Source organism: Scyliorhinus torazame, chromosome 15 (assembly GCF_047496885.1).
Source record: "Scyliorhinus torazame isolate Kashiwa2021f chromosome 15, sScyTor2.1, whole genome shotgun sequence".
Taxonomy (NCBI): Eukaryota; Metazoa; Chordata; class Chondrichthyes; order Carcharhiniformes; family Scyliorhinidae; genus Scyliorhinus; species Scyliorhinus torazame.
Window position 1 is genome coordinate 179,845,477 of NC_092721.1, and position 22,713 is coordinate 179,868,189.

At 47.8% G+C, this 22,713-nt stretch overlaps 1 protein-coding gene across 2 annotated transcripts in view; it reads right to left on the bottom strand.

The window, feature by feature from the left end:
- The window catches only part of atp10a (ATPase phospholipid transporting 10A), a 355,898-nt gene that overhangs the window by 92,884 nt on the left and 240,301 nt on the right, over nucleotides 1-22,713 (bottom strand). For both annotated transcript variants that reach the window (XM_072477214.1, XM_072477215.1), the window contains 2 exons: nucleotides 21,169-21,373; nucleotides 8,978-9,063 (listed from right to left, as the gene is read on the bottom strand). In XM_072477214.1, coding sequence (XP_072333315.1) covers nucleotides 8,978-9,063; nucleotides 21,169-21,373 — 291 coding nt within the window. The remainder of the gene's footprint in view (nucleotides 1-8,977; nucleotides 9,064-21,168; nucleotides 21,374-22,713) is intronic.

Here is a 22,713-nt window from a genome sequence, read left to right on the forward strand (position 1 = left end):
TTGCTTCACAGCTCCAGGGTCCCATGTTCGATTCCCGATTGGGCCACTGTCTGTGCGGAGTTTGCACTTTCTCCCTGTGTCTGCGTGGGTTTCCTCTGGGTGCTCCGGTTTCCTCCCACAGTCCAAAAATGTGCAGGTTAGGTGGATTGGCCATGATAAATTGCCCGTAGTGTCCAAAAAGGTTGGGTTGGGTTACTGGGATTAGGGGGGGGGGGGCGTTTGTGCTTAGGTAGGGTGCTCTTTCCAAGGGCCAGTGCAGACTCAATGGGCCGAATAGCCTCCTTCTGCACTGTAAATTCTATGATTCTATTCATTAATCAGAGAAACGGTAAACCTGGAAAAACTAATTGGGAAAATCTAAACTGTGCAGCACGCCTGAGCTATTGCTGTTACTGTGACTAATCTAATACTGAAATAGGTCAGCTACCCTTCCGAGGATGGGTGCTGGCCGTGTGAACTGCAGAGGAATCCTCACCACATCACGGATTAATTAGATAATTTGCGAGCAGCTACTTTCCCCAGGCGGCTTTCCCTGCCCAAATCTTTTTAGCACATCCACTTTCATGCCCGCGAAGTGCTCAGGTCAACCTTGCCTCTCGCAACACTGACGTTGTCCTTTGAAGCTAGTTCTCAGCTAATCCAAGGCCAACGCTCTTGGATTTTCCACCGGTCAGCGAAGGGGAAAACAGGACCTGCACTGACCTATCGGGTCAGAGGCAGAGGCTGGATCAGAGGAGGTGATGCAATTTCCTGGTACCAGCTGGCATGTTTAACAAATGGATGGTGGGGTGTGGGTCAGGATTCGAGACAATCAGCTGCTGCTCCCACAAGCAGCCCATTTATGTTTCCTGCTGACCACATTGCCCTACTGCTCTAGTGCTCTTCCGAAGGTCGGCGAAGACTCGATGGGCTGAATGGCCTCCTTCTGCACTGTAGAGATTCTATGATAGATTTGACTAGACAATTGCATAATTTCGGGGATTTGGATTTGTTTACTGTCACGTGTACCGAGGTACAGTGAAAGTATTTTTCTGCGTGAAACTCAAACAGATATTTAGTACATGCAAAAAAAAAACCTAATAGGGCACCACAAGGTACACAATATAAATACATAGGCACAGACCTCGGGTGAAGCATACAGGAGTGTAGTATTAGTCAGATCAGTCCACAAGAGGGTTGTTTAGGGCTCTGGTAACAGCGGGGAAGAAGCTGTTTTTCAGTCTGTTCGTGCGTGTTCTCAGACTTTTGTATCTCCTGCCCGATGGAAGAAGTTGGAAGAGTGAGTAAGCCGGGTGGGAGGGGTCTTTGATTATGCTTCCCGCTTTCCCCAGGCAGTGGGAGGTGGAAATAGAGACAATGGATGGGAGGTGGGTTTGTGTGATGGACTGGGCGGTGTTCACGACTCTCTGAAGTTTCTTGCGGTCTTGGGCCGAGCAGTTGCCATACCAGGCTGTGATGCAGCCCGATAGGATGCTTTCTATAGTGCATCTGTAAATGCTGGTAAGGGTCAATGTGGACATGCTGAATTTCCTTAGCTTCCTGAGGAAGTATAAGCGTTGTTGTGCTTGTAGTGCCGACGTGGATGGACCAGGACAGAATTTTGGAGATGTGCACACCTAGGAATTTGAGGCTGTCAACTATCTCCACCTCGACCCCGTTGATGCTGACAGCACTTTGCTTCCTGAAGTCAATGACCAGCTCTTTAGTTTTGCTGACATTGAGGGGGAGATTGTTGTCGCTGCACCACTCCACCAGGTTCTCCATCTCCCTCCTGTACTCTGACTGGGAGTGGGGGAGGAGGGGCAACAATATCCCACTTGTAATCTGAACTAGACTTGTCTCACACACGTGCTTATTTAACCATCCTGAAGGCAGACTAAACAAATACGTGGTCAGACAAGGCCAGATACAAGTTATTAAGCAGCTTCATTACACAGCACGGTGAAAAAGCACAACGTTAAAAATCATCCCAGTCAGTTGCCTTGAAGTAGCTACCGAGCAGAAATGCGTACACGCAAAAAGGGATTTTGTTTCGACACATTTGGAAAAAAAACAATCATAAAGCTGCCAAATCTCGCAGTACTCTCCCTCAATAACCAAACCTTTGTCAAATCCCGAGCCATTGCTCAGCGTCCGTGGGGAAAAATAAATAAAGCAGCGCCAGCAAAGATTCAAAACAAATATTCAAATCACAGGTACTGCAGAGCGTGCCGCATTTGCCTCTGCATTTTAAATTGGGAAAGTAAGAGGAAGCCGAGGGTATGTGAATTCTCCAAGCTGGTGAATAAACACAGCTGTTTCTGACCAAATAGCACATATATTTACATGGTCATCAGCCTCCCCACTGTATCACCCCCCCATGTTGGGACTTCCCTCTACCTCCAGCAGGATTTATAACAGGTCTTGACAAACAGGGACCTGGTGAACAGGACCCGCCAGGGGTACACAGTAAATACAGACCCCAGGGAGAGGGGGAGGTGACCTGACATTGCCCCCCGAGAGTTTCGGGGACATTGCCCGGGTGCCAGATTGGACTGCCAAGGGCCGGGGCCTTTGAAAGGGGGGTATGAAGGCCAGGTATGAAGGGGGGCTGGTAGTGGAAGGCGCACATGAAGAGGCCTCCTAAAGGCTGGGGGCATTGAAGGGTGGGGCGGAAAAAGAGGTCCTGTATCCATGCAGGGATAGGGAGGTTCTGTGTCCGTGAAGGGACACCAACTTGCTTTCTTTTTCATAGAAGATTGCTACAGGAAAGAGATGATCAGTTTTCTAGGATCCTGATGAAGAATTTTGAATGGCACTAATTTCCCCATTCTAATGTTTGCTGCCTGGCTGCAGACTGCAGTCATTTTTCGGTTTCAAATTTCTAGAAAGTTCAAATTTTCCCCAACATTATCATTTTTTCACATGCAAGTGGCACATTCGACATGCCAGAAGCGGAAATGACATGGGGCACCGTTATTGACTAACAGGCTGTCTGTTCAACTTACGAACAGGTTTCTTCAAAACATGGAAATCTGTTGGCGCACTCATTACTATTACACAGCGCAACTTCAATGAGAAGTAGAGACACGTGCAAGCTTTAATGTTAATAAGCCAAGTTCAGAACCCATTAAAAGAACAATTGCACACGTACTGCAGGCTACACTCTGAAGTAACCAGGCTCCACCAGACTAATAGAGTGAAAGGAACATCTGTTTCTTCAATAACACGAAACACATGTCAGATTAATTTGAGTTAAATCTACTGATCTTGGCCTTTTTACAGTCCAAGCTTGTCTGTTCTAATGATCCTTCTGTCTAACTGATTACTTTTACATAACTGACACGTGACTGCCTCTCAATCTTGCACAGCTGAGATGAGCATACGTGATTAAGAACTGCGCAGCAGGTAGCTTCCAAAAATAGACGAGGAAACACTCCTTTATCTCACCAAAGCAAAAATACTGCGGACCCTGGAAATAAGAACAGAAAATGCTGGAAAAAACCAGCAGGTCTGGCAGCACCTGTGGAGAGAGGAACAAGGGGGTGCGATTCTCCCAGAAAATTTCTTAGTTAATTTATGGCGGGTTTTTCAGGGAGATTCCCGCCCGCTCTGCCAGTGAGTCCCGCACCGCTATTCAATGACGCTTAGTTACTTTTCTGCACCCTGGGGAGTTTCGCACCCATTTAGCTCACACTTAGAAATTTTTTTAGCACTGGAGAGTTGAACTCCAAAATCAGGCCGCCATTTTGAAAGGGTGCCACAATCTCCACACCCACCACCCATGGGCAATGTCACTCCCCCACACACATGGACACTACCCCACACCCCCCAAGTGAGGACACCCCGCTATGGGGTCCGGAGGGGCCATCCCTCTTCAGGCCCCCCCCACCTCCCAAGCCCCCTTACAGCACCCCTTCTTTTCCAGGACGCACATCCATCACCCCTCCATCCTCTGAGGCCCCTTCTTACCTACCCTGCACTCACCCACCCTTCAAACCCTCCCTCCACCCTTATTTTATGGACTGCCGCCCTGGCAGTTCTCCTGCTGGCTTGGCAGTGCCATCTGGGAACCCCAACAGTGCCAGGGTGGCAGTGTCAAGGTGCCAACTGGGCAGTGCCAAGGTGCCCGTGTTCCAGAGGGAGGGCCAGGACTTTGGAGAATCCCACGAGGCGCAGAGGCTGTCAGGGGCCTCGCTGGAAGACTCTCCCGGCATTCACCAGCCGTGCTATGCTCTCCCTTGAACGCAATGCGGCTGGAGAATCGCACCCAGAGTTAGCATTTCACATCCGTACGACTCTTCCTTGGGGATGTTCTGAAACACTAACTCTGTTTCTCCCTCCAAGGCTCTGCCTGACCTGCTGAGCTTTTCCAGAGTTTTCGGTTGTCGCTCCCTTGTTTGATAGCTAGACCGGAATCTGGCCTCGCTGGGAAGAAAACAAGCGTTGCTTTCTTAAATTTTAAGTAATGTCACCGTTTCCTTCCTGCCCCCGAACCTGGATCGGTGCGTGGCTGCGCCACCCTATATATAGCGTTGAAACAACAGACTGGGTTCAAAACAATTGGTTCTCCTCAGTCAGCTAACTTCAACTGGTGCCCCAACTGATCTGCTGAAGTTGTTAGTAACTCTGAACTGGGTGCGAGGTGGGTGGGGGAGTGAAAGAAGGAGTTGCTCAAGTAGAGCTCCGGATTCCTTTTTAAAAAAACTCTTTCACGGGATGTGGGCGTCGCTGACCAGGCCAGCATTTATTGCCCATCCCTAATTGCCCTTGAGATGGTGGTGGTGAGTCACCTTCTTGAACCACTGCAGTCGATGTGGTGTAGGTGCACCCAAAGCGCTGTTAGGGAGAGAGTTCCAGGATTTGGACCCAGCAACTGTGAAGGAACGGCGATATATTTTCCAAGTCAGGATGATGAATGGCTTGGAGGTGGAACCTCCAGGTGAAGGTGTTGCCACCATGTGTTTGCTGCCCTTGTCCTTCTAGGTGGTAAAGTTCACAGGTGCAGTAGGCGGTAAAGAAAGGCTAATGGTATGTTTCGAGTACAGGAGCAGGGATGTGTTGCTGCAATTATACAGGGCCTTGGTGAGGCCACACCTGAAATAGTGTGTGCCGTTTGGTCTCCTTTTCTGAAGAACGATGTTCTTGCTCTCGAGCGAGTGCAGCGAAGGTTTACCAGACTGATTCCAGGGATGGCGGGACTGTATGAGGAGAGATTGACTAGGTTAGGATTGTTCAGACGAATGAGGGGGGGGGAAATCTCATTGAGACGTATAAAATTCTAACAGGAGTAAACAGGGTAAATGCAGGGAAGATGTTCCCGATGGTCGGTGTATCCAGAACCAGGGGTCACAGTCTGAGGATTCAGGGTAAACCATTTCAGACAGAGATGCGGAGACATTTCTTCACTCAAAGAGCGGTGAGACTGTGGAATTTGTTAGCAGAGGAAGTAGTTGATGCTAAAACATTGAATATATTCAAGAGGCGGCTGGATATAGCACTTGGGGCGAATGGGATCAAAGGTTATGGGGAGAAAGCAGGATTAGGCTATTGAGTTGGATGATCAGCCATGATCATGATAAATGGCGGAGCAGGCTCGAAGGGCCAAAAGGCCTCCTCCTATCTTCTATGTATCTATGGAAGGTGCTGCCGAAGGAGCCTTTGAGAGGTCTTGCAGTGCATCTTGTAGATCAGTGGTCTCCAGATAGTCCATAATGAATGACGGGATCGCGAACAGTCGATTCCCATTGCCTGGTGCCGGCAAGACAGACGGTGGATTTATTTTATCTTCCTGGTCTTGTGAAAGGCCATAAACATGACACAAGGTTGAAATTTGTGGCCCCAGAATCTTGAAGAGTTGGTCAATGGTGCAGCCTTTCCCTCAACTCACAATCTTCTCAGTCTGAAGCACAACATGCTCATACATTTAAAAAGGAAACATTGCCATGCTAATAGGCTAATAGTTACTGGTAACGCTCTGTAAGGCTTCAACTCCAGCTTCCAAGTGTGGTTCTGGAATTGTAGGAACGCTGATCATTCCTCAGGTCCCTTTATCAGAGGGTGCACCGCACGATTCAGGCAAAGAGATTCTGGCAGGTGCCAAAGCTTGGAAAATGCTGGTTGAAGATAAAATTGAGCGAGGCGCTAGGGACCGCCAAGAGGTCAAATGTCACAGGCAAGCCCATTTGTATCATTCATCAACAGAGTGCAGCCTCGAGGGGAGTGATTTGGAACAGCATCACAACACAATGCATATATCATTTCAAGAAAAGTTCCCTTTAAACAGCATGATTGGGACGAAGAAAGTTTGTGGGGGGGGGGTTAAAGAGAATTTTGAAAGCCCAACGGTCACGCTTTTTAAAACTTGTGGCTAGAGGCAAGAATAACACTGTAGTACGGTAGCAGAGTGGTTAGCACAGTTGCTTCACAGCTCCAGGGTCCCAGGTTCGATTCCCGGCTTGGGTCACTGTCTGTGCGGAGTCTGCACGTTCTCCCAGTGGCTGCGTGGGTTTCCTCCAGGTGCTCCGGTTTCCTCCCACAGTCCAAAGATGTGCAGGTTAGGTAGATTGACCATGCCAAATTACCCTTAGTGTCCAAAAAGTTTAGGTGGGGTTCTGGGTTGCGGGGATAGGGTGGAGGCGTGGGCTTAAGTAGTGTGTTCTTTCCAAGGACCAGTGCAGACTCGATGGGCCGAATGGCCTCCTTCTGCACTGTAAATTCTTTGATTCTCGGATAACTAAGAGGTGTTGTTTTGCATTAGCTATCTGCTAACGAAACATAAGAAACCATTCACCAATGGCGAATTTAATCTAGGAGGCTCTGATGGTTGCTGCCAACACTTTGTTCAAAGACTTTAAAAACAAAGATTAAATTATGACAGCCATCAAGAGCATGCCGCTCGGCGCTTTTAACAGTAGCCAGAAGGGTGGAATTATAACCCGAAGATGTGTCTCAGTAAATACACCAACACTTAACAGGCTGTGAGAATGTTTCTCACAGTAGTTTGGTGAATCAGTAGACAGGACGGATGCGGCCCAGAGATTGAATGACCGCATGATATTCAAAGACTCAGCACCAAGGAGGGCTTTCTCACTTTTTTGCCACTCGAAGGAAGAACAAGAGGCGAGGAGGTCTGTCTCAAATCCTTTACTTCAAGTGGGCAATGGAGAAGTGACAGCACAATTTCAGCAGGTGTTTGAACATAGCAATGGACTTGACATGGAAACCATCACCTTGCGAAATGACATAAAGCTGAAAGCTATGGTCAAAGGACAAAGACTTTGGGGGATTTGTAGACCGAGAGAAGTTCCTTCTATTGATATGCTCAGCACTCAAGGTGAAGGCCTACTTTGGATCCATATACCTCCGATGTATTTTTCCTAGATAGAATCAGAGAGGTCTACAGGACAGAAAAAGCCCTTTGGTCCCATCACGTCTGCGCCAGTCAAAAACAAACACCTAACTTTTCTAATCCCATTTTCCAGCACTTGGCCCATAGCCTTTTAGGCCCTGGCATCACAAGTGTACATCTAAATACATCTTAAATGTTATGAGGGTCTCTGCCCCCACCATCCTTTCAGGCAGCGGGTTCCAGACTCACACCACCTTCTGGGTGAAAAGGTTTTTCCTCACAACCCCTGGTCAATGATCCCTCCACCAAGGGGAAAAGTTTCTTCCTGTCTACTCTCTCTATGCCCCTTAATTTTATACATCTCAATCATGTCCCTCCTCTGCTCCAAGTTAAACAACCCCGGTCTATCCAATTTCTCTTCATAGCTAAAACTCTCCAGCCCAGGCAATCATCCTCTGCACCCTTTCCAGTGCGATCACATCCCTCCTATAATGTGGATTCCAGAACTGCATCCAATACTTCAGCTGGAAAATGATCAAGTCCAGTTATCGCACTCGTCTCACAGATGGCCATCTGTGTGAGACTGGCCATCTCAAAATACGACCCTCACAGACAATGGGCAAGCTCGGTGTCTCACTAAGAGTGTAATGCATAGCGTGCATTTTATTTTGGTTTTAATAAAGTGAAAATTTATTAAATTTAAATTAAGTGAATCTTGTGTTGTATTTTGATTTTCAAAGTGATGTGCTTAAAAAGGTTGGAGGACACGGTTGTAGATGACTCACACTGTTACCACTGTGCGTCAGAGATGAATGTTAAAGATGATTGATGGGGTGCCAAACAAATGGGCTGCTTTGTTCTGGATGTTGAGCTTCGAGTGTTCTTGGGAGCTGTACTCATCCAGGCCGCAGAGTACTTCGGCATACTGCTGACTTGAGCTTTGCAGATGGTGGACAGCGTTGTGCATAATATCTAAGATTAGCTCAACAAGTGGTGCTCATCCTTGATCTAAAACACCGCTTCTCAAACTCTTAGTGTGATCACAATGTGAAAGTTTGGAGGTACAAGAGTTATTGAATCAGAGTGTGCGCGTGTGTACAACCCACAGTTTGGCAAGCCCTGCTCTTAAATCTCGCGACACTCGATGCTCGAGCTTACAGCCACAACGGGAGGGTACATGCGATCTATCGACACGCCACGGAACTGCAGTCCAGCAGAAGTCAGAGTCTGTAGAAGAGGAGACAGAAGAAGAAAGAAAAATGTGCAACAATGTGCAAGAGACAAAGTTGAGAGAAAATTAGCAAAAGAGCAGACTGATTCTCAGTAATGATTAAATGGCACCCTGTTGTTAACTGTTGATCTACACTTTATTGTGTTTCAGTACATCACCGATTCAGTGAAGATTAACTGGAAAAGAATGACCTTTTCATCTCAACACGTGAGTGATGGTAAATTATTGTACAGGAACTACAAAGATTTGAGAGCATTGCAAGACAGGCGGAGATGCATCAGTTCATCCACCTGCATGGGGTTCAAGGCTACTAACTAGAGCTAGTGGTAACAACAACAGCCGCTCAGTGACAGGTCAGAGGCAGTCCTTCCTAGTTAGGCAAGGTGTCTTGCTGCACATGACTGTGCAGTACTTACATATATCCTCGAAATCTGTTCAGATCGTTGTGTGGCTTTTCACATTCTATCACACTGTTAAACTTCATGGGGTCAAACTCCGTCTCCTAAACACAAACAAAGGCAATAAAGAAGATCTTGAGTTAATCACTTGATTTCAATTTTCACATCATATTAAAAGAAATAAATCCGGGAAAAGACACAAAAAAGAATATTCTGGTCATTAAGTGTCACATCTGGGGCAGGAAGTTAGGGTTTGTGTTGGGACCATGGTATTTGGGTCAAGTGGGGGACCCGGCCCCGCACTGAATCGGCTGCACTGCTTTCCCTGAATTGGACAGTCACCAGAGGGTAGGATTGCCATTCAATTAAGGACAGTGAGTGCCGTCTCGAGGCTGGACAGCAAAGAGGAGACCCTCCAGCACGGAAAGAACTTCAGGGAGATAAAGAGTGAGAGAGCGAGCATAAGTGAGAGGAGTGAGGGACAGGGAACGTCTATCTTACAGAGGTCACTTTAAAACTTACGCGGCAAGAAAAATGGCTACAGCAACCAGGCTGCAATGGTGGAGGTTGAACTCTGTTACCAGATAAATGGGCGGGGTCCCAAAGCCGGGATGGAGCGTTGGCCACAAGGTCCGCAAGCAGGAGGCTAAGCTTGTGGGGAAGAGAGAGAGAGAGAGCGCGAGAGAGAGTCCACCAGCCATCTAGAACCTATATACAAATTAGGAAGAGTAGGCCATTGGGCCCCTGAAGCCTGCTCTGCCAATTAATAAGAGCATAGCTGATCTGATTATTGCCTCAAATCCACACGCCTGCCTACAGCCCCATCCCAATATCCTTTCACTCCCATGTTAGCCAAGACACTATCTCCCTCTGCCTTAAATATTACCTTACATATTGTATGCCAGATGTGGTCTCCCCAACGTGCTCAAAAATGTGCTGCTAGTGCTGCAAAACATCCTTACTTTATTGATTCCTCTTGCAATAAATGACAATATTCCATTTTACTTCCTAATCACTTGCTGCACTTGCATACTAACTTTATGATTCATGTATCCTATTTTGGGTAAAAAAACAATTAAAATAAATCAAACAACCTGAAGTACAAGTTAAAGGGGCAGCCCCTTAAAGGGATACTGCCTTAAACAAAAAGAAAATCCCAAATGAAACTGAAAACATCAAATGAAAGGCTGATTAAGGGGGTTGATAAGGGACCCCCAGTCCCTGCGGTTCCCAGTGGGCACGGATGGCCTCGACGCTGCAGGTAGGCGCCGTGTGCTCTCTCTCCAGGGACACCTGCCGCAAATGGAGCTGAGATAGAGGGGCAGACAGCGGTTGCCCGCGACCTGGAACTGTTGATGGCAAGTTTGGTCAGGCTCAGGTTCACGAGGAGGTCCTCCTCCTTCCCCGCCTCTCCACACCGGGTGATGATTCAGGTACCAGGACACCAGATCCCTCTGAATTAATTGCCATAGCTTACCTGAATCATCTACCAGCTGCTTGTGGGCAGCTATCCCTCCCACCTTCAATCCTGCCTCTGGCCCGGGGCTGGGATGTCGCTCGCACACCCGTACACCAGCCGGCAGCGTGAATTCAGACTTGCCTGCCTCCGTGCTCACCCGTAAATGGGCCTTCCTGCTGTTGGTCTTTGTAACGGGATTGCTTTTGGCTCATCCAAAGTTTCCGCTGACTGGTAAGATTGCTGGAATCTTTCAGCACTGTGGGAAATGGGGGAGGTCACAGGTCTGACAGCACTGGATATGGGAGTTCAATGCTGCTCCCTGGGAGTAGTGGCTTGTAAGATTACAACCTCTCTTTGCAAACGGAATGGGTTTTGAGGTTGATTCCCCGACACGACTGCACTGGGGGTTGGGCATGGTGCGCTGGAGGATTCCACACAACATTTCAGGTTGATGACCTTTCATCAGGACTGCTATGAAATGAGCTGCTAGGTACATTCAATGTTCCACAGTGAAAGATCCCTGTCTAACTCAATTCTCAAGTTCAGTAACTGCCTCCAGATAGAACATGCGCTCACAGACCATCTTGGAATTAAAAGGCAGCTCTTGAATGATAATGGCATGAGTTAGTCTCAGCTCCAGCAGCTTTTTCCATTGTTGTGACTACTGCGACACACCAATCAGACCACTGCACCGACTAATAATAGGCCTGAATAATAATAGCAACAGGAACCATTTAATAGAAACTGAACTGGATCTGCCATATAAACACTGAGGTTACAAGAGCATGTTGCAGGCGGCAGTGGCGCAGTGGTTAGCACTGCTTCCTCACGGCACTGAGGACCCGGGTTCGATCCTGGCCCCGGGTCACTGTCCGTGTGGAGTTTGCACATTCGCCCAGTGTCTGCGTCAGTCTCACCCACTAAATTCAAAGATGTGCCTGGTAGGGGGATTGGCCTCGCTAAGTTGCACCTTAATTGGAAAAAAAAATAATTGGGTATAAAAGCAGGTTGCAGCCAGGGAATTCTGTGATGAGTAACTCACCTACTGACCCCCAAAGCCTGTTCACCATCGACACCGCACAAGTCAGGAGTGTAATGGAATACTCAGCTCCAACAACACTCATGAAGCTCGACACCACCCAAGACAAAGCAGTCGCCTTGTTCAATACCCAGTCTACCACTTTAAAACACGCACTTCCTCCACTGCCAGTAATAGCAGTCTGTACTTTTGAGATACCCTCAATTACGACTCAGGAGAGGAGTTTGATAATACAAAGGCTTTAATAACCAGAAAACCAGATAGCTGCCGAGAAGTGTGCTCACTGCATCGCTGCCTACTGAACGTAACCTTATATACAGCTTCCTGGGGGTGGAGCCGGAGTCCCCCAGGGTTCCAAACCCAGTCTTAAAGGGGCCTACGCATTAAAGGTACATGTGTGTACAGATATCATTCATCACATTCACCCCCTGTTTAAAAGAAAACACAGTCCATCGGGGGTGAAGTGGAATTACAAGTTCAGCCTTTTGGGTGGTCTGATTGCCCGTGTCGACCTTCTCAGCTCCGGCGGTGGTGCGGCGGATACGGTCGTCCTCGGTGGTGGTATATCCAGGAGCACGGTTGTCTGAGCCTTTGCCTACGTTGGAGCAGGGGGAATATCCGGGGTGACGAGGGTGATTGGTGCCGGCGCCGGCTGGGGGGGAGAGGGGCACCATGGGGGGGCGCTGTGAGAGTCGACAGCCGGTGCAGGTAGGGGAGCGTCGGTGGAAGGGGGGCGTCGGTGGGTGAGCCAGCGGGTGCCAGGTCTCGCAGGGAAACGGTGTCCTGCCTGCCATCGGGGTGCTCAACGTAGGCGTATTGAGGGTTTGCGTGTAGTAGTTGGACCCTCTCGACCAGTGGATCTGTCTTATGGCTCCTCACGTGTCTCCGGAGTAGAACTGGTCCCGGAGTCGTCAGCCAACGTGGAAGTGAGACCCCAGAGGTGGACTTCCTGGGGAAGACAAACAAACGGTTGTGAGGAGTCTCATTCGTGGCCGTGCAGAGGAGCGACCTAATGGAGTGTAGGGCATCGGGTAGGACCTCCTGCCAGCGGGCGATTGGGAGACTTCTTGACCGTAGGGCTAGAAGGATGGCCTTCCAAACTGTCACGTTCTCCCTCTCCACCTGTCCGTTTCTCTGCGGGTAATAGCTGGTCGTTCTGCTCGTGGCGATGCCCTTGTTGAGCAGATAGCAACGCAGCTCATCGCTCATGAACAATGTACCCCGGTCGCTGTGGATATAAGCGGGGAAACCAAACAGGGTGAAGATGCTGTGCAATGCCTTTATCACGGAGGCCGAGGTCATATCAGGGCAGGGGACAGCGAAGGGGAAGCGGGAGAATTCATCGATGACAGTGGGGAAATAACTGTTGCGGTTGGTGGACGGGAGGGGCCCTTTGATGTCCACGCTTAGTCACTCAAAGGGCCCAGAGGCCTTTACCAGGCGAGCCTTGTCTGGTCGATAGAGGTGCGGTTTGCACTCAGCACAGATCTGGCAAGCCATGGTCATGGCCTTGACCTGCTCGGTGGAGTAAGGTAGGTTGCGGGACTTGATGAAATGGGCAAGCCGGGTGACCCCCGGGTGGCAGAGGTCATCGTGGATGGCCCGCAGACGGTCTTTCTGCGCGTTGGCGCACGTGCCGCGGGACAGGGCATCTGGGGACTCGTTGAGCTTTCCCGGACAATATGTAATATCGTACGTGTAGGTGGAGAGTTCGATCCTCCACCTCAGAATTTTTTCATTCTTTATTTTGCCCCGTTGTGCGTTATTGAACATAAAAGCAACCGACCGTTGGTCGGTGACCAGGGCGAACCTCCTACCGGCTAGGTAGTGCCTCCAGTGCCGCAAGGCCTCCACTATGGCTTGTGCCTCCTTCTCGACTGCAGAGTGTCGAATTTCCGAGGCGGTGGGGGTTCGGCAGAAGATCGCTACTGGTCTGCCCGCCTGGTTGAGGGTAGCAGCCAGGACGACATCTGATGCGTCGCTTTCTACCTGGAAGGGAATGGTTTTGTCCACCGCGTGCATGGCGGCCTTGATGATATTGGCCTTGATACGACTGAAGGCCGACTGAGCCTCAGCCGTCAGGAGAAAAACCGTGGTCCTAATGAGTGGACGGGCTTTGTCCGCATATCTGGGGACCCACTGGCCATAATAGGAAAAGAGCCCCAGGCACCGTTTGAGGGCCTTGAGGCTACCGAGGAGGGGAAGCTCCTTAAGGGGGCGCATGTGGTCGGGGTCTGGCCCTAGGATCCCGTTTTCCACGACGTAGCCGAGGATGGCTAGCCGGGTTGTGTGGAACACGCATTTCTCTTTATTGTATGTCAGATTGAGGGCCCGGGCGGTCTGGAGGAACTTCCTCAGGCTTTCAGGCTTTCGTCATGGTCCTGCTGGTCATGGCCGCAAATGGTGACGTTGGTTTCCCCGGAGCGCTGGCGGCAGGTCGAGAGCAAATGTCTGGCGTGTACCTCGTTTATCGGCTTTACGAAGCGCTTCTGTAGGATTTTGACCGCCGTTTTGTACGTCGTAGCTTTCTCGATCACGGAGGATAGTCGGTGGCCCACCCGGGCATGTAGTAAGCTCAGCTTGCGAGGTCCGTCAACTTCAGTCTCTGAGGAATTCAGATAGGCCTCAAAGCACCGGAGCCACTATTTAAAAATTTCAGTGGCTTCCGGCGACCGAGCGTCCAAATTGAGCTTCTCCGGCTTTAGACCACTGTCCATCATGATGTAGTCTGGTAATTAAATTGAGATACCCTCAATTACGACTCAGGAGAGGAGTTTGATATTACAAAGGCTTTAATTACCAGAGAACCAGACAGCTGCCGAGAAGTGTGCTCACTAAACGCTGCCTACTGAACGCAACCTTATATACAGCTTCCTGGGGGCGGAGCCGGAGGCGGAGTCCCCCAGGGTTCCAAACCCGGTCTTAAAGGGGCTTACACATTAAAGGTACATGTATATACAGATATCATTCATCACAACTTTCTTTTTAATTTGCATGGGAAATGAGTGTTGCTGGGAAGGTCAGCACTTGCTGCTTGTCCTGAACTACCCTTGAGGAAGTGGCGATAAGCCAACTTCTTGAACGGCTGCAGTCCATCTGTTGCAAGTACACCCACGTGCTGTTGGGAAGTTCCAAGATTTTAACATTGCAACAGTGAAGAGGTGGCAATATAGTTCCAAGTCAGGATGGTACCTGGCTTGGAGGGCAACTTGCAAGTAGTGGTGTTCCCATGCACCTGCTGCCCATTGGGGGTAGGGGTTCAGGTTTGGAACGTGGCGTCAAAATAGCCTCAGGGAGTCTCCCTTCACTGTCGCTGGGTCAAAATCCAGTAAGGTCCCTCTCTGACAACCCTGCAGGGAACAGTAAGACCATTCAGCCCCTCGAGCATGTCCCACCATTCAATGAGATCATGGCTGATCTGTGACGTAACTCCATATGCCCATCTTTGGCCCATGTCTTCCTTCCAACAAAAATCTATCCAATTCAGATTTAAAATTAACTACTCTTCTAGCTTCACCTGCTGTTTGTGGGAGAGTTCTCTACCACCCTTTGAGTGAATAAGTTCTTCCCAACATCTCTCAATGATCTAGCCCTAAATTTTTAGACTATGACCCCTTGTTATAGACTCTCAAACCAATGGAAATAGCTCATCTACCCTGTCTTTCCCTGTTAATATCTTGAATCCTTTCCCTTAACCTTCTAAATTCTAGCGAAATGGGTCTAATTTGAGTTAGATACCACATGGACTACAGCGGCTCAAGAAGCGACCTCACCACCGTCTTCTCAAGGACAATCAAGGCCGACAACAAATACTGGGCCTGGTGAGCTAAACTCGCAGCAAATGAAAGAATAGAACAAAAATAAAGTCTGTTTGATTTGAAGAAAATGTTGGATTATATAACTTGGAAGAATTATGAAGTGGGACTGCAAGGCCATGCTGAAGTAACAACAGATACAGTTTATCACTCAGGTGCCCATTGAAGATTTCTTCAATAATTCCAGTCAATTCGGGAGTGTAGTTGTGTGAATGCGCACGGACTTAATTCAGCTCAATCCTTTAAATAACCTGGTTTCCTCGATAAGGTCACCACAGACACTACTAAAACGAAACTTAAATTAGGAAATCAAATGGATGTCAAAAGAGAATCATTGCAATTGTGTAGATAAACGGAGCTCTGCATCATTCCTGCTGGTACATTTAGGTTGAAGAATGATTCCTCCATGACATGTGGAAAGCCTAGACCTTTGATTAGGGAGTTTGATTTCTAAAATGGAAAATTAATGAGAAAACTCCCTCTTCAATAAGAGACTGGGCAATAGCATCTTTTGTCTCGGATCATTTCTAGGACAGTGTGTTCCATGATGGTGTTGTTTAACAGTGGTCCTCAAAGAAGAGGTTAATAAGTGAATAAACGAGACCTTTGAATATCCTAGATGCTGGGTATACTCAACCCATCACACTTAATAATCCCGACCCGATCAGCTAAATTATCAAGTTTCTGATCTAAACACCACGCGCACAACCCTCTCCCCATTGCATTTTCCATTCAATTGTAAAACGGAAACATCTCCTTACCCAAAAGCCGCTGCGCCAATCTGACTGCCTTTTTCGAGTTCGAACTCTGATGCCATGGACCAGTGTTCAGTGTAAAAGGCAGGTCCCTACAACTCTAGCCAAGCCCTCTGATGGATTGCAATACCCTTTGCCTCACTGTAATATGACAGGCTCAAAGCTTGGCTCCTACGGACGATTGCACTCGCACTGCTCAACCGGACGATATGCTGCTTGGGTGTTTAAGAGGAGGAACCCAATTTCCTGTGGTTCCTGCAAATTAGCTGGCTGGATTTCCTCAGTGATGTTGTTTAACTTAACGGTTTTCACATGCTACAACTGTTTGCTCCTCTACCGCGGCAACATTCACCAGGTGTGCTTAGAGAGGGAGCACACGGTGTCTAGCAGCACCATCGAGGCCTTCCATAGCCAGTGGGCACTGCGATAACTTACCGACCGCTTAATCACGTTTTCATTTATTGTTTTAAATTTTGTTTGTGATTTGCTATCTAGTTCCGGCAGTCTCCCTTAAAGGGGCTGCCCCTTTAATTTGTCCCTCAGTTTGTTTGATTTATTTTAATTGGCTAATTGATTTGTCACAAAATCGGGTAATGGTCATATTGCATTCTATCCTGAGCAAGATCTACCAAAAATCAAATGGATGTCCTTTATAGTGTAAAATCGAAATGTCGCCACAGTCCCAGAGGACCATGGGCTGCTCTCTCCTTTCAGAGAGAGTTGACTGGTGCTTATTTAACCTGACCACACCTCAGGCGAGGGGCACGGTTAAGAAGGCGAGGCCTTCATGAACAACCTCAGCTGGTACAGGAATCGAACCAGTGCTCTGCATCATGAACCAGCTGTCCAGCTATTCTGAGCAAAAGTTGTTATTGATGCATCTATTGGGCGGCATGGTGGCGCAGCAGTTAGCACTGCTGCCTCACGGCGCCGAGGACACCGGTTCGACCACAGCCCCGGGTCACTGTCCGCGTGGAGTTTGCACATTCTCCCCTCACAACCCAAAGATGTAGGTGGATTGGCCATGCTAAATTACCATTTAATTGGATGAAAAAAATAATTGGGCACTTTAATTTTTTTTTTAAACTGATGCATCTATTAACAAATGTGTGTTGCACATTAAATGAGCTCAGGGATTTTCAAGGCATGTTTACTTAAACTTGGAAAAAGTTACAGGGAGACATTTTCTATTTTTAGTATGGAACTAAAAATGAACTGGTTTGTTTTTAAAAAAGCTTCCAAATGTTTTCTCATTCCTGTCCGCAGGAACAATCAAAATCATTCAGAAATAATTCAGGAAGGATAGCAGTCAGCAGCTACCTTTCAGGAAACTAAATAAGCTGCAACATAAAATAAAACCTTTGAACCAACATACTGACTCCCTCTCCGGGCTGCACAACGAATAAATAAGGTATCGATCTGTATCCATTTCTGCGCCTGCACTCAAATCATTAACCTGTCTTTTTCTCTTAAGAGTTGGCTGGGCCAACCACTGTTTCAATATTTCCTGCTCATAGAACTGTTCAAAACCAACTGTTTCATATTTATTTGTCTCTCATACAATGTGGGAAATAATTCAAAGCTTAGATATGATGGCAGTTGTTGTACAGACCTTCAAGTAAGGGAATGACCAAAAACCACAGAGTTTACCCCAAAGCTACAAAGATTTGATTCCTAGATGTAAAAATATACATTTGCAGTCATTCTCGTCTCAACGGTAACAGTGCCTTAATCTACCAGAGTTCCCTCAGCATCGTCATCTATCACCCAAATTTTAAACTCAACCCAAATTGATGGAATGGCGTATACTGTAATGGGAGCAAATATTTGGATATGGAAAACGGACCTTCTTAATCCAGGTTGCATCGGACCTGGGACCACAGGGCCAAAGTGACTCAGACACTATTAACTGGCAACCTTATAGACCAGCGACTAGAATCTCCATAGAAACCCTACAGTGCAGGAGGGGGCCATTCGGCCCATTGAGCCTGCAACCACCCTCTGAAAGACCACCCTACCTAGGTCCACTTCCTCGCCCCATAACCCTGTGCATTGGTCATGGCCAATCCGCCTAACCTGCATATCTTTAGACTGGAGGAGGAAACCGGAGCACCCGGAGGACAAACATGCAGACACGGGGAGAACGTGCAAACTCCACACAGTCACCCAAAACCAGAATCAAAACCAGGTCCCCAGCGTGCGAGGCAGCAGTGCTAACTTCTGTGTTACCGTGCCACCCAAAAGGTCACTTTTCTTTCCAAAAATGGATCTGTGCGTTAGAAATTTTGCTGCAAGTGCTAACACATGGAGATGGCAGTCGTGTTTTAAACCACTCTAATGAATTTTGTAAAAACCGAAGAAAGGGCAAAAGTACAATTCTGGCGACATAAATTAATTCAGGGGATCTCGGCAGACTGGCGGGGCCAGCATCTATTACCCTTGAACTGACTGTCAATCACATTGCTGTGGGTCTTGAGCAGACCAGGTAAGGATGGCAAATTTTCTTCCCTAGAGGACATTAGTGAACCAGATGGGTTTTTACAACAACCGACAATGGTTTCATGGCCACCATTAGACTTTTAATTCCAGATTTTTATTGAATTCAAATTTCACCATCGGGCATGGCAGGATTGAGCATTAGCCTGGGTCTCTGGATTGCTAGTCCGGTGACAGTACCACTGCCCCACTGCCTCCCCACAAACTGTCTAAGCCAACAAATGCGTTAACAACTCAGGCTGAAACAGAAGGAAGCTTGGTTATGGTCATTCCCAAGAAGCTTGTAAAGCGATACGAAGGAGGAAACAGACTAACTTTCCACACTTCTGGTAAAAAGCAGAAACCTGAATTGGATCTGGAAGATCCAGATCTGGGAGAAGGAACTGAGGGCATTGTTGCTAAGTTTGTAGATGATACAAAGATATGTAGAGGGGCAGGTTGTGTTGAGGAAGCAGGAAGGCTACAGAAGGACCTGGACAGGCAAGGAGATTGGGCAAAGAAGTGGCAGATGAGATACAATGTGGAAAAGTGGAAAAGTGTGAGGTTATGCACTTTGGTCGGAAGATTAGAGGTATAGACTATTTTCTAAATGGGAAAAGACTTTGAAAATCAGAATTACAAAGAGACTTGGGAATCCTAGTTCGGGATTCTTTTAAGGTTAACATGCAGGTTCAGTTGGTAGTTAGGAAGGCAAAAGCAATGATAGCATTCATGTCGAGAGGGCTAGAATACAAGAGCAGGGATGTACTTCTGAGGCTGTATAAGGCTCTGGTCAGACCGCATTTGGAGTATTGTGAGTAGTTTTGGGCCCCTTACCCAAGGAAGGATGTGCTGGCCTTGTGAATCGCCTCTGGACCCTCTCCAAGAATGTTCCCCGGAATGAAGGGCTTGTGATATGAGGAACGGTTGAGGACTCTGGGTCTATTCTCGTTGGAGTTTAGAAGGATGAGGGGGGGGATCTCATTGAAACTTACAGAATACTGAGATGCCAAGATAGAGTGAACGTGAAGAGGATGTTTCCATTAGTAGGAGAACCTAGAACCCGACTGACGAGACGATCCTTTAAAACTGAGACAAGGAGGAAATTTGTCAGCCAGAGGGTGGTGAATCTGTGGAACTCATTGCCGCAGAAGGCTGTGGAGACCAAGTCACCAAGTGTCTTTCAGGCAGAGATAGATAGGTACTTGATCTATCATTTACGGGCAGCTTCACAGCTCCAGGGTCGCAGGTTCGATTCCCAGCTTGGGTCACTGTCTGTGCGGAGTCTGCACGTTCTCCCCGTGTGTGCGTGGGTTTCCTCCGGGTGCTCCGGTTTACTCCAACAGTCCAAAGATGTGCAGGTTAGATGGATTGGCCGTGATAAATTGTCCTGAGTGTCCAAAAACGATTAGCTGGGGTTAGGGGGATAGGGTGCTCTTTCCAAGAACCAGTGCAGGCTCGATGGGCCAAATGGCCTCCTTCTGCACTGTAAATTCTATGATTCTATGATCAATAAGGGGATCAGGGGCAATGGGAGAAGGCAGGAGAATGGGGATGAGAAACACATCAACCATGATTGACTGGCGGAGCAGACTCGATGGGCTGAATGGCCTGATTCTGCTCCTATGTCTTATGAACGTGAATGGCTCTGGAAAAGCCCGAGAAGAGTGACTGTCAATCGCCATGGAGAGACTGATCTTTTAGGTTTGGTCCAGCCAGCGAATAGATGGGGAAATCTTGTACACAAAGCACCAAAGATTTCTGGATGAAGCTCCTGCAAACAGCCAACACAGGCAAGATTCCTTCCATACCGAATGATATTTCAGCCAAAGGAGGTTTTCAGGGGTGAGGCTATGGGCGGGAAGGAATTAAGGACTTTATTTGGAAAGTTGGATCAAATTGCCAAAATGGCAATGCAACAAATAATCTTGAAAGCCATTGGTTGCAAGGATTCTTTGGCTTTGATATTTATCCTGTGTGTCTGACACGCATTAATTATCAGTCAGCATAATAGAGGAGGGGCTCTGTTATCTGACGGCAGTAGTTTTGCTTACGGATCCCAGTGACTGTTCCTTCCTCTTTTGGATTCTGCCTCCCTTGCCGTGCATGCTTCCAGTATTTCTGAAGCTGTTTCCAGCTTTCTAACATTCACTTTACTTTTTTAAACACATCATCACAAAGCAATACATGCCCTTCGTGATTATGACCTGTCACTTGAGGGGTTGGGGGGGGGGGGGGGGGGAATATTGCAGTGCTGGGAGAGCAGAGCTGTTGAGTGGGATCGATTGGAGAGCTTAGTCAAAGATCCAGCATAAACAAGGTGGGTGGAATGGTCTTCCTCCTGTGCAATAGGAGACGTTCTAAGAGACGAGGAGAAACTACTTCTCGTAGAGGGTGGTGAATTTGTGGAACTCGCTGCCCCATATTGCGGTGGAATCCAAGTTATTAAATGGTTTCAAGGAGGAGATAGATATATTTCTGCTGTTAGAAAAAACAGGCTAAAGCGATATGGGCAACAGGTGTGGAGGTGGAGACCAGGAAGAGATCAGCCATGATCAGATTGAATGGAGGAGCAGGCTTGCAGGGCTGAATTGCCGACTTCTGCTCCTAATTCCTATGTCCTTTATGGCATTGTGACCGTTCAAACGGTTTGAAAAATTGCTTACCAGCTCGGTGAAACCCTTGATGACTTGTCGTTGCTTGAGGTTGGTCTCTCCATCCAGATTGGCAGTCTCAATATGGCAGAGTCCATCAGGGTCACTGGAGTACAGAAGCAGGATGTCAGCTGGAATGATTTCATTGCATCGCAGGCGAACAAAGTCCCCAACTTGAACTTCTTTCCAGTATTTTTCCACATACTTTTTCTCATTCCTTGAACAAAGGGATTAAACAGAGCAGTCAGTCATCTAAACGTGGATACATCCCACACCAGGTAAACACGTAAGCATGCAGGCGGTAAAGGCTGATGCGACCATCAATTCACTCAAGGACTTGTGTCGGAGTAAAACAGTGGTTTTAATTAACTATCAACTTTGTCTGCCTGCGACTGGTACATACCGAGGACAGTCCCACAGGCCAGCTACTCTTATACTCCTTCAAAGGGGCGGAGCCATGGGCTGAGCCCGTACATGCTCCAACATCCTCCAACATCTCCCCCTGTGGGTGAAGCCATACAATGGCCCACAGATAAAACCCACAGGGTTAATAACATAGAACGTAACTGGTGAATTAACTGTATTTACAAACATAGAACATAACTGGTGAATTAACTGTATTTACGTTCACCACAAAGGCTAATGGTATGTTGGCCTTCATTGCGAGAGGTTTCGAGTACAGAAGCAGGGATGTCTTGCTGCAATTATACAGGTCCTTGGTGAGGCCACACCTAGACTATTGTGTGCAGTTTTGGTCTCCTTTTCTGAGGAAGGATGTTCTTGATCTCGAGGGCGTGCAGCGAAGGTTTACCAGACTGATTCCAGGGATGGCGGGACTGTCATATGAGGAGAGATTGACGAGGTTAGAATTGTTCTCGCTGGAATTCAGAAGAATGAGGGAGGATCTCATAGAAACTTATAAAATTCTAACAGGACTAGACAGAGTAGATGCAGGGAAGGTGTTCCCAATGGCGGGTATGTCCAGAACCAGGGGTCACAGTCTGAGGATTTAGGGTAAACCATTTCGGACAGAGATGAGGAGACATTTCTTGATCCAAAGAGTGGTGAGCCTGTGGAATTCATTACCCCAGGAATTGGTTGATGCTAAAACATTGAGTATAATCAAGAGGCGACTAGATACAGCACTTGGGGAGAATGGGATCAAAGGCTATGGGGAGATAGCAGGATTAGGCTATTGAGTTGGGTGATCAACCATGATGGTGATAAATGGCGGAGCAGGCTCGAAGGGCCAAAAGACCTCCTCCTGCTCCTATCTTCTATGTATCTATGTATGTATTGCCCTTGAGAAGGTGGAGTGAGCTGCCCTTCATGAACTGGAAAACCACACAGAAAGTCAATGGACTTTTGGCCGCTCTCCAAATTTTCCAGTCACGCCCGCCCGCTCCGATTCCCAGAAACGGAAAACCCGGCCTGGTTTAGAAATAGAGGACAGAGAAATTTCCTGTGACCACGTCGAAAGGTGGGTGATCAATAATAAAGAATGCAACTTCAGTCAACTTCTCCCTCAAACTCAAATCGAATAGATAGGATCCTGCG